Source organism: Entamoeba histolytica, genomic scaffold (assembly GCF_000208925.1).
Source record: "Entamoeba histolytica HM-1:IMSS scf_1104750517615 genomic scaffold, whole genome shotgun sequence".
NCBI lineage: Eukaryota > Evosea > Mastigamoebida > Endamoebidae > Entamoeba > Entamoeba histolytica.
In genome coordinates, this window is record NW_001914950.1 from 1 (window position 1) to 12,168 (window position 12,168).

The window sequence follows — 12,168 nt, forward strand, 5'->3', positions numbered from 1 at the left end:
CATGAATATTTAATTGATTGATATTTTACATTTTCATTTTATTTAATAAATGAAATATAAATAATAAATGAATGAATAATAATTTAATATATGAAATAATAAAAAGAAAGATAAATAATAAAGAAATATGATGTATTTAATATATAATATAATTTATTATCAAATATAATAATAATATCAAATGATGAATTATTTTTATTTCAAAATATTTTGCATCAATAAAATATGTTGCTAAATATTTTGCATCATTAATTTTTGCATCATTAAATTTTGCACTTTTTTTATTTGTTGAAATAAAATTTGCATCCTTTATTTTTTTTCTTTCTTTTCTTCTTTTATCATCTCTTTTGTTTTATTACACTTTATCTTCTTTCTTTTTATATTCTCTCCTTTCTACTTTTATTCTTTCTTCATCATATTCTACTTCTTACTTTCTTTTTATTCTTTTATATCATTCATTCTCTTCTTTTTCAATTATTTGCTTTTTTTCGTTGCCATATCACCATATCCAATTGAAAACAACCAATCATGATATTGATTATATAAACAAAATGCATATTGTCGATTTTTAATATCATATTTCTTCATTCTATTTGATTCTAATGAAAATACAAATGATTTTGAATCATATATCCAACCACCAACTCTATCAATTTTCTCACTAACATATCCTCCAAATTTATTTCCTTCCGAATCTTCAACAATAATTATCACATGTTCTTTATTCATTATTCTTTCTCCAAATACTGATGTATCTTCTCTCCAATCATCTTTATCTGAATCAAATAGTATATTGTTTATTCTTTTTTTCTGTCAATTCTTCTATTTGTTTAATATACACATTATCCATTTTAATTTAATTTGATTATAAGTTCAAAATATGAATGTTTAATTAGTTAATACACGTTATAAACACATCAAAATAAGTGTTATTTTTAACATCAGTCTTTTTTAAACAAACATCATTTTTATTGTTTTTACAACAATAAATATTTAATAATATTAATAATATAATAATAAAATTATAATATTATTATTTTCTATAATTAGTTTATTATTTTTAGTATTTTTTGTTTTTTGTTAACAATAACAAAAAAAATTGAAAAGAAGAAAAATCAATTCTGTTTTATTTTTATTTCATCTTTTATAATTTCTTATTTATTATTTATTTCTTATTTCATTATGTTTATTAATAAATGACTCTGGCAGTATACAAGAAGAATAATGTTTTAACTTGATTGTGTTAGAAATAAACTTTTTGATACAAATATATCATAATGAAGAAATTGAAATATTCACTTCTCAAAATTCATAAAATCGAAAGTGGATAATATCAAATAATTGGTTTTTTTTCATTCAAAACATTTTTTTTTAAAAATCAAGAAAAAAAAATGAAAAGAAGTTTCCACCATATGAAAGTGAAGTATTAAATAAATTAAATTTGAAGTAAATTTACTATTATTATATTATTTTGATATATTAAGCATTATTTAAACAGTTGTAAATAATCCACATATAAATCAATATGGATAATCAACAACTTACACAAGAAATCCTACAAATGAAATCTGAGAATGAAGTTCTAAAGAACGAAATAAAAAGACTAAAAGAAGAAAAAGAGTTAGAGAAAACCAATAACCAAATCAAAGAAGTTTTTGAACTTTCTTCATTTGATGAAATAGAATGGAGGAACAAAGTAAAACAAGAAATTTTAAATCAAGAGACAATAGAATCTGAGTTGAAAAGATATGTTACATTTAATAATACAACAAATGTTAACCAATTTTCTAAACAAAAATCTGTCATAAATTCAATTGGATCAAAACCTTATATTGAACTATCAACTCCTTTTGAAAAAAATAAGAAAGTTATCCCAATTTGTATTGACAAAAGAAAGTACCAAATAATTAGTACTCTTATTGAATATATTGAAGTTAAAGTTAAAGGAAAAAAACCAATTATATCAATTGGTGTTGTAGAAAATGAAAACATTGATAGAAATGCTCATGTTGGATGGAATAAAGGAACAGTAGGATTTCATTCTGATGATGGAAAGTTATTTAATGAAAATGGAAATGGAGAAGTATTTAATGAACCTTATAAAACATGTGATGTCATTGGATGTGGATATATTCATGAACTTAATTGTCTTTTTTACACAAGAAATGGGACGTTAATAAAAATTATTCCATTGAATTGTGAAATGAATTATTTTGGTATTGGATTGAGAGAGTATGAAACTGTAACTATTAACTCTGGTAAAACACCTTTTGTGTTTGACTTAATTAAATTTAATGAAGAATTAACAAACAAAACATCAAAATATTTTAAAAGTATTACACTTAATAGTATGTTATTCAGTTTTGTTGTTACAGCAAATATTTATTTTAGTATTGAAGACATTAAACAATTGATTTCTAAAATAATTCAAGCAAAAGTTAACCAACAGAATATTAAACAAGAAGTTCCAACTGATTTTTTTACTTACGAAGAAAAGTTTTGGGATGAATTTGCTGATACAACAGATTTACAGTATCCAGACCTTTCAAAAAGAATATCATTTGACTCAGTAAAGTCTTGCTCACTATTAAAAGACATTGACTCCCATAATCAAACAATTCTTGTAAGAATAAGTTCATACTCAGAATATTTGGTAAAAAGAAGTTCTGAAATGGAAACAAGGATGTATGTAAAAAAACCAGTAATTTTACTGTATGATGATACAACTAAAGAGAAAGAAGAATTTTGTTGTCATTTAGAATTGAATGATGCTATAGACATTGGTACTACTTACCCAAATCCAAAAGTCATCAAAGAAGATAGTGACAAGAAAGAGTATGAATGGAAAGGAACTTATTGTAGTGATGGAGTATCAAACTGTGTAATTGAAATAAATAATAAACATTTTGATTATTTATTCTGGGAAGGTATTTGTTTGAAGAAAGAACAATTCAAAGGAAAAGAAGTTGGAATAACAAAAGAAAATATGACTAATGAATTAGAAGTATTGTTAAAGAAATTAGGAATGAATGAAAGAGAAATCAATGACTTTATTGTTTATTGGATTGTAAAATTAAATAAGAAGTATTACAAAGTTACAATTTGTGATTCAACATATGACAATGAAATTGCACGATTGAAAATAAGTGGATTTAATCAAATCCATAGAATAGCATTAAAGTTTGAAGAAGTTGAAAGTATTAATACTCTCCCAACAATTGATAGTGTTGAAGAAAGACAAAGACCAACAGGAAAGTATGTCATTGAATGGGGAGCAATTATTGCTTAGTCTATTGGTAACTTCAATTATTTGAATTGAAATTGATAGACAAAATTCTAATTAAGAAATTAACAAATATAATCACATTTATCTTTTTTATTTAGATAATATTTGAGTTATAAAGTATTGATTTTCTTTATAATCAATTCCAAGAAGCATTTGAAAAATACGAGAATATCGCTCTTCAAAATTAGTTTTATTAAGTTTTGTTTTCAAAGATAATGGAATTACAATACTATTAAATACATCTGAATTCATTAAACTTAGTTGTTTGATTAATATTACTATCATATCAACATCATTTTTTTGTTGTAATTTTGGTAATAAGAAGAATCGTTTACAACTTATCATTCGAATAATACAAAGAATAAAATCAAATGTATTTTCATAATTAATAAAACAATAATTAAAAACATGACCTAACATTTCAAATAATTTTTGTTTCATTTCAAATAATTTATTATATGGTGTACTTTCAATATAAAGAATTCTTTCAAGAAGTTTATAACCAAAACTTCTTAAAAGATGTTCAACAAATAAATTAAGTTCTTTTTTACGTGTTATAATAGAAATATTAATAAGTTCAATAATATTAATAATTAATATTTCATTTAAATCTTCATTTTCTAATTCTGTTTCAATTGTGAATTTTAAAATATTCATAACTTTAATAATTTCTTCTTTTTTAATTAATTTAATATTCATTTTTAAAATACAAATTGCTTCATTTTTAATATCAGAATTATAATGAGTTAATCCAATTAAACAATTTTGAAGAATAATATTCATTTTAGTATTTCTTTCTTTATTTTTTTTCCTTTCTTCTTTATTTGACTTTATTGGAATTTGGTTATTATTTATTCCAATTATGTTAAGCATTGAGTTAATATTCATTGAAATATTTTCATTAATAATTGGTCCTTCATTTAATTTATAAACACTTTCTATAAGAAGAGAAGGATATTTTTTTAAGATATTTTTAATTAAAATAAATAAATAATATACCCATTCATCACTATCTATCATTATTGGTAAATTCTGATTTACTTTCTCCATTAATTCATTACATAATTCTTCACTTAATTCATTTGTTTCATTAATGAATATATTAACAATTTGTAATTCTTTAATATCACTCCAATTATAATTACTTAAAATTTTAATAACTTCTTGAATTTCTATTTTCTTTTTATTTTCTTGAATAATTTCTTTCATTTCTTGTATATTTTGATAATCAAGAAGAATTGAAATGATTTGTTCTGAACTAATTGTTTTCTTTGGACAAAGTAATTCTTTTGCATTTCTTTTAAATTTACTTTTTATTATTTCTTCTATAATCTGATCTTTTATTTCTTCATTACTTTCTTTTCCTTTAGAAATGAGAATTTCAATAACTTTCTGTTCAATTTCTCTATTCAATTTACTATCTTCTTTGATTATTACATTACTTCCTTTTCTTCTATTTAACACACTAATTAATTTATCACTTCTTTGATTAAATTCAATAATCTCGTCAATAATTCTTCTTTCAATATCTTCCTGAAACAATAAGAGAGATTCATTTCTTTCAAAAATAATAACTTCTATTGCACCAATTATTTGACTTGAAATAATTACTTGACTTTTAATTATTTCATCTTTCCAAGAAATAGCAACTAATTGGTTTAATAATTCTCTTCCTTTATACCTAATATCAGAGTCTTGTTTTTGTTCTTCAATTTTATCTTCTACTTTTTCATTAATCCAATTAATAATTGAATTACTAATAGCTATCATATCATTTAATATACATTCTACTATTTCATTTTTATCATTTACATCTAATTGTGTTATCATTTCTGGATTAGCTTTAACTCCAACTTCTTTCAATTGTTTAATAGTTTGTTTCATTGAATGTCCTAAAGATTTTATAAGTTCAAAACAAAATTCTCCAACCTTGTTTGGTTGTAACTTCCATTTTTGAATAAACCATTTATTAATAATAATTTCTAATCTATGATAGTTATTTGATGAAATATAATTAAAACTTTTTATAATGATAGTTTTAATAATTTTCATACATTCTATGACTTGTTCACTCCTTCCATTATTTCTAATAACCTCAAATTGAGAAACAATTCCTGGTATTATTTCTCCACTTTTTTCATTACTTAATGAATCAATTAATCGTTGAATAACTTTTGTAATTCTAAAAAATATTGAAAGTGAAAGTTTTTCAAATGACTGAAGAATTTCCAGTAATTTAGATAATATTAAAATTACAGCATTTTCTTTTTCTTTAAATAATTCAATAGGAAGTTCTTCTAAAATTTCAATTGGTAATTCAATTTGAGTTTCAATAGAAATTCCTTGTTTAAGAGTAATTCCTTTTAAAACATGCGCAACTTGCTCAATAATTTCATTCATCCTTTTAATATTTTAAGTTCTGTTACTCTTTTTTAAAAAAAAAGAAAACTAATAAAAAATAATAATCAATCCTCCTGCATTAATTTATGTTCTTTTATTTCTTCTTTTATTTCTTTTTCTTCTTGTAGACCTTGTGGTTCTGAACTTGAAATTTCTCCTACTTTAATTCCATATAATAAATACCCTCCATTAGAATCCATTAAAACATTTGGATGAGTTCTATTTGGTAATACTTGTATTGTTCGTGTAAATGGTTCAATAACATCTGCATAAACAATACATTTCTTTTTCCATAAATAATCAAATAATCGAGCTAATTTATCAAGGTATTGGCAATAAACAACAAGAGACCCTGATTTCTTCAATGAAGGGAATAATGTTTTAACAGTTTCAAATGGTTCAACATCAGTTACAATAATTAATGAATTTACTTGTGGAAGAACGTCAACGTTATATTTAAATGAAGTATAATGTAATAATTTTTCTTGTACTGAATATTTCTGACAGTCATCTGTTGGACTCTCAGAAAAATGAGGTGCTAATACTGTAGCAAGACTGTATTGTTCTCCACTATATTTTACAGTATAAACTTTGACATTTGGTGTTACAGCTCTCAATACACTTCCAAGAATTAATCCATTACAATTTTCCATAATTCCAACACTTTCACGTAAGTCAGAATGAAACATGATATATGATAACATATCTTCTCTTACTCTTCCAGCCTTAAAATTTCCTTTTAAATTATAATAGTCACAAACATTAATTGGAGATGCTTCTAATATTTGAAATGTAGCAACATGTTTTCCAATTTTCTTTTTAATATATTTTTCTTGACTAAATGCAGTTTTTCCTTCATAAGTGTCCGAATGAGATAATAATTCTTTAATAATTTCTTCACCACTTAATCCATTTTGTTTCATTTCAACAATTTGTTGATCAGTTAATTGTTGATTTGAATTTGAGTCTTGTAAATTACGATTATCTTTTGTAATTGTTCCATCATTAATACAAAATTCAGCAACTAATTCATCAGGTGATTTACCATCAACAAAAATATTATCTTTAACTTCAACCCATTGCCCAAATGATTTTCCAATTAATGAGTCAACTTGAACTTCTTTTTTAGCAAAACGTTTTTTAACTCCTTCTTTCACTTCAACAATCGTCATAATTTCATCCCTTTTTAATATGCAATAATCACCAAGTTGAATAGTAGACCTTAATGAAGTAGTGGTACTCATCAATTTACCTTATTACAATAATTTTTTATTTTTCATTTATTTTTTAAAAAACCCTTTTTTTTTTCTTTAAGGTAACTTTTTCACTTTATTAATCTCCTTTTCATTTTTATTGTTTCTCTTTCATAAGTTATATCATAATCAAATCATAATCATGTCATTATTACCTTTTCAACCAAACTCAATTGTCTTAGATTCAATTCAATATGAGTTTTCTTTCAGACATTCAAAATAATGATCAAATAATAAGAAAAAAATTGACATCTGAACCAACATTATCCAAAAGGTCAGACATCAACAAACGGCTATTGCCTCAAAAAAAGTTTAAACGTTTTGATTCTGCAGAATATTTAATGGAAATGTATGAAAAAAAAAAACAAAAAAGACAAGAATAATAACAAATATTAAAGAAATTAATTTAAAATTTGTTAATATTCTAAAACATTTGTTTTATTTACAAGATAAACAAAAAAGAAAATAAAGATATCTTATCAATTAAAAACATCTACAAGGAAGAAAGAAATACAAAATATGATAAAATAAGAAAAATATATTTTTGGTTAAAAACTAAATTTTGTTATTTATTTTTTTATAAATAATGATATATTTTTAACAAATAGAATAAAAGGTATGGAAAAAGAAGAAACAAGTAGTAAATAACTGACATTAGATTATATAACATAATTAATTACCATATAGAGAAAGAGTATTATATTAATAATTAAGATAAACAAATAATAATGTTTAAGATTTGTTATCTAATAAAAATAAAATTAAATAAATATAATTTGATTACAAGCGATTTTTATTTTACATTTTATTAAAACCACCGAAAAGGAAAATATTTTAGAAAGTGCCACAAATCAATACTAAAATCAGGATATTTCTAATTAAAAAGTGACAGTTCCATAATTATAGTAATTAAATGATAATGAAATGGTAATGAATCTATTGAACTTCATAATAAATAAATTTTAAGTTCACTTCCATCTAAATATAAATTGGGTTGAAGATCTTATTATTATTCATTAGATGTCAATTTCTATCTCATTACCTATTCTAGATAAACTCCTTAATGACCAATTTGGGACATTACAACAAGTCAGTACATTGTCACCACAAGAAATGGCTGTTCATAAAGCACTTATCTCAGGAGGTGATCAATGTTATAAGATTATTCAATACTATTCATTAAAATGTGTTCTTATTGATAAGTCAGAAGCTGTTCCTAAAGTAAGTATTATTAATGAACCAGAATTTAAAATTACTGAAGGGTCTATTTTAACTATCCATCAAAATCATTTGAATGCTTTGATTACAGGAAATGGTAGAAATGATTTAATGTTTTATAAAATTGCTCTTGATCAATTAAGTCTTATTCTTTTCCCTGGAAGTTCTAAACAATTTAATGAAGCAGAAACATCATTTACTCAAACTCTTAAAAGTATTAATACTAAACTTCAACAAGTTGATGAAATTGCTAAAGAAATGGTAGAATTTAAGAAACAATTTGTAGAACTTGTTAATAAAGATTTTCCAGAAACTTTATTCCAAAAGATTGTTGTTTTTATTAAGAAATTAATGTCAAATGAGTTCTTCCTTGATAGTCATTTCCATCAAATAGAAGAATTATTTATTAGTTTATTAGGATATCCAATTGACCAAATTAGATCAACATGTTTAATATTATTAAATTGTTTATATGATGGTCATCTTCATCAATTTACTAAACCATTCTTTATTGAGAAAATTTTACAAGTTGGTGATACATTAACATTAACAAATACATTTAAACATCCATTATTTGAACATACTCTTAAAAATAATAAAGGACTTATTGCAGAAGTTACTGTGCCACAACTTCCTTCCCTTAACGTTGATTCTCCAGTTAAAAGAACAACATTTTATATGCCATTAAATATGAATATTGGAAATACAATTCAACCAGGAGAATATGATATTGTTATTGGTACTTTAGTTAATGGTCAATTTGTTGAATGTCAATGTTCAGGAGGAGTTATTCAAAGTAGAACAATTGTTTTACCAAATAAAGCAAAAAGCCTTTCAATTTATGGAGTTTCAGAAATGGGATATAAACCAGAATTATTAACATCTGAATTAATGGAACAAATTGGTGCTAATACTGTTCATTTAATTAATATTAATGCATCTAAATCAAGAATATTAGAAGATGATGCATTTGCTCAACAACTAATTGAACGAGTTCATGAATTTGATGTACCAGATATTAATATTATGGTTGATTTCCCAATGGAAATTTCAAGTTCAGTTTCAGAGTCATCTCCATATAGAGCTTTTATGTGTAAAACAGATAATAATGAATTTGCAGGAAATGGAGATTCAGTTTTTATGAATTATAGATCTATTGCATGTTGGGAAAAAGCTGTTGAAGAAATTAAAACACTTGAAACAAAATATAGAATTGATGCAGTTAGAATTACTTCAATTTGTGATTCATTACTTCCAATTGCTGCAATGAATACAGAAACAGCAAAAGGAATAACTGGGTGTGAAGTTGATTCACAAACAATTTATGGAAATGATGCTATTACTGTTGGATATCCAAATCCATTTTTAAGAAAATTAACACGTGATATTTGGTCAAATAATCCAGATTTCTTCTTATTTGTAGAAGCACCAGCTGAAGAATTAGTATCTTCTATTCAATCTACAGTCATTCCATTTATTGATGATCTTAATCCATTATGGTCACCTAATTTCAAGACAATGTTCCAATTAATTTGTAGTAATGATGAAATAAAAGAATTAGAAAATTCAAAAGCACCTTATTATCCAGATAAATATCCACAAGGAACTACTTTTGCTTATCAATTCCAAGCAATGCAACCATCTCTTATTCATTTTGTTTCATCACTTCCACTTATTCCATGTTTAACTCCATTAAATTCATATGATAAAAACCATATTGAATTAAATAAAAAACGTGCATTAATTAGAGAACGAGTTGAACATTTAATGATTTTTGGTAAAATTAAAGTTATTTCAATGTACAATATAGATGGAACAAAATCTGATAGAACTATTGGAATTATGAGAGAACATTCTCATTCAGCAACTGCTGCTCTTGTAGCAATTAATACCATAAATAGTTCTACTACTGTTCATTTTGATCTTCATGAATTAAAATTAAAGCATGAACAACCAGATGATGCAGTATTTGAGGTTATTGATGTTGTTACTCATAAAAGAGAGTTAATGAGTTATTTTGAACTTAAAAATGAACATATTCCAATTAAACTTGGTCCATTTGATATTGCATGTTTCCAATTCTCATTATATAAACCACATGCAAATGTTAGAGTTGCACTTGAACATCAAGAATGTTCTATTAGAAGATGTATGCAATTACTTCAATCTGGAGAATCTGCTGTTGGAAATAGTATTTTTGAAGAAATATTTACTGATTTAAAAGAAAATAAAGCTAAAGACCTTTCTAAATATCTTCAAACATTACAAAAATCTTTAAAGGATGGAGCTGCTAAAAATGAACAAAACAAACTTGCAGATTTAGTTCAAGAATTATTTTATCAAATTAATATTATTGATGGGTTAAGAAATCGTAAAATTCCAATAATTGGAATAAATACTTTACAAACTATTTCTAGAGAATCTTCTGTTGCTGGAGAAATTTGTAGAATTGCATTAGAAAAGAATAAATTAGGAACAATTGTTTTTGTTACACCAGAATTAGGAAGGTTTTCTACTATTGGAGGAATTGGTGTTCTTATTAATGAATTAACAAAAACAATGGCAGAATTAGGTTGTGAGATTGTTGTTATTTCACCATATTATAATATGAATAAAAAAGGTCAACAAGGTTATTTAAAGAATGAAGGAATTCAACAAATTGGAAGTGTTACTGTTGAAGTTGCACATGAACCTGTTAGTTGTGGTGTTCATTATGGAAGAGAAAATAACGTTGATTTATATTTCCTTCATAATTATGATAATTTCCCAATGGCTTATCCACCATTTAATGCAGAAAGACATTTAAGGTCTGCAGTATTATTAGGTAAATCATCATTACAATTATTATGTGATAAAGGAATTCATCCATCATTAATTATTACTAATGATTGGTTTACAGGAATGGTTCCTGCTTATGCCAAATATGGATTTGGAGATTATTTCAAACAATGTACTTTCTTCCATATAGTTCATAATTTAGAAAAAGGATATATTGGAGATTTATATCCAGATACAGACTTATCTTATATTCATGAACTTCCTGGAGAATTAGTTAATAATCCAGGACCAACTGCTTTAAATATGTCAATGTGTGCATTAAAATGTAGTGATAACTGGGGAACAGTTAGTAAAAGTTATATGCAAGATGCTCTTAAAGGATCACCATTATCATATCATTTAAGACAATTCCCACATCCATTTGCTTGTAGTAATGGTATTTCAGTTGTTCATAGAACAGAAGCATTAAAGAAAATATCACCAACATTAGATCATTGGGAGTGTAAAAGAAGATTACAACAAAAGTATTTTAATAATGTTGATGATAGTATTCCATTATTTGGATTTGTTGGAAGAATTTGTGAACAAAAAGGTGTTTTCTTATTATTAGATGCAATTTGGTCATTAGTTAAAGAAACAAATGGAAAATGTCAATTTATTATTGGAGGTATGGCTCCAATGGATGATCCATATGCCGTTGCTTGTTCAATGAAAATGAAAGAAATGAGACAAACATTCCCACAATGTTTTTGGTGTGATCCAACTGCATTCTTTACTGATGGACCATTAATGAATATGGGATGTGATTTTACATGTATGCCAAGTATGTTTGAACCAAGTGGATTAGTACAACAAGAATCATTCTTAGGTGGAACACCAGTTATTGCATTCCAAACAGGAGGATTAAAAGATACTGTTTTTGAATATAATCCAATAGATAAAACAGGAAATGGGTTTGTATTCCAAGGATTTGCACATGGAGATCTTGTTTTTGCAATTCAACGAGCAATTAAAATTTTCCAAAATCCTGAAGAATATAAAGTATTAAGAAGTAATGCTGCCAAGTCAGTTTTAGATTTAACAGATGTTGCAATTGCATGGGGAACTGAATTTGGTAGATTAAAGAAAAAAGTCTTTGTTTTTGAACTTTAAAAACAAAAGAAAGGAGGAATTAAAAAGAATTTAAATTAAATTTTAGCAAATGAAGAATTTAATGAATAATTACATTTTATT

The 12,168-nt window shown here is 24.6% G+C and overlaps 4 protein-coding genes across 4 annotated transcripts; 2 read left to right on the plus strand and 2 right to left on the minus strand.

Moving 5' to 3' along the window:
- Nucleotides 1-1,525: 1,525 nt before the first annotated feature.
- EHI_085950 (uncharacterized protein) lies at nt 1,526-3,289 on the plus strand (the record flags this gene model as incomplete). The annotated part of the gene is made up of 1 exon (XM_647981.1): nt 1,526-3,289. The coding sequence occupies one exon, from the start codon at nt 1,526-1,528 to the stop codon at nt 3,287-3,289; it is 1,764 nt and encodes a 587-aa protein (XP_653073.1).
- Nucleotides 3,290-3,376: 87 nt separating this feature from the next.
- On the minus strand, nt 3,377-5,686 carry EHI_085960 (uncharacterized protein; the record flags this gene model as incomplete). The annotated part of the gene is made up of 1 exon (XM_647982.1): nt 3,377-5,686. The coding sequence occupies one exon, from the start codon at nt 5,684-5,686 to the stop codon at nt 3,377-3,379; it is 2,310 nt and encodes a 769-aa protein (XP_653074.1).
- Nucleotides 5,687-5,751: 65 nt separating this feature from the next.
- Nucleotides 5,752-6,930, minus strand: EHI_085970 (uncharacterized protein; the record flags this gene model as incomplete). The annotated part of the gene is made up of 1 exon (XM_647983.1): nt 5,752-6,930. The coding sequence occupies one exon, from the start codon at nt 6,928-6,930 to the stop codon at nt 5,752-5,754; it is 1,179 nt and encodes a 392-aa protein (XP_653075.1).
- A 1,029-nt stretch (nt 6,931-7,959) lies between these two features.
- On the plus strand, nt 7,960-12,087 carry EHI_085980 (glycosyltransferase, putative; the record flags this gene model as incomplete). The annotated part of the gene is made up of 1 exon (XM_647984.1): nt 7,960-12,087. One exon carries the CDS (start codon nt 7,960-7,962, stop codon nt 12,085-12,087), a length of 4,128 nt encoding a protein of 1,375 aa, XP_653076.1.
- Between the last annotated feature and the right edge of the window lie 81 nt (nt 12,088-12,168).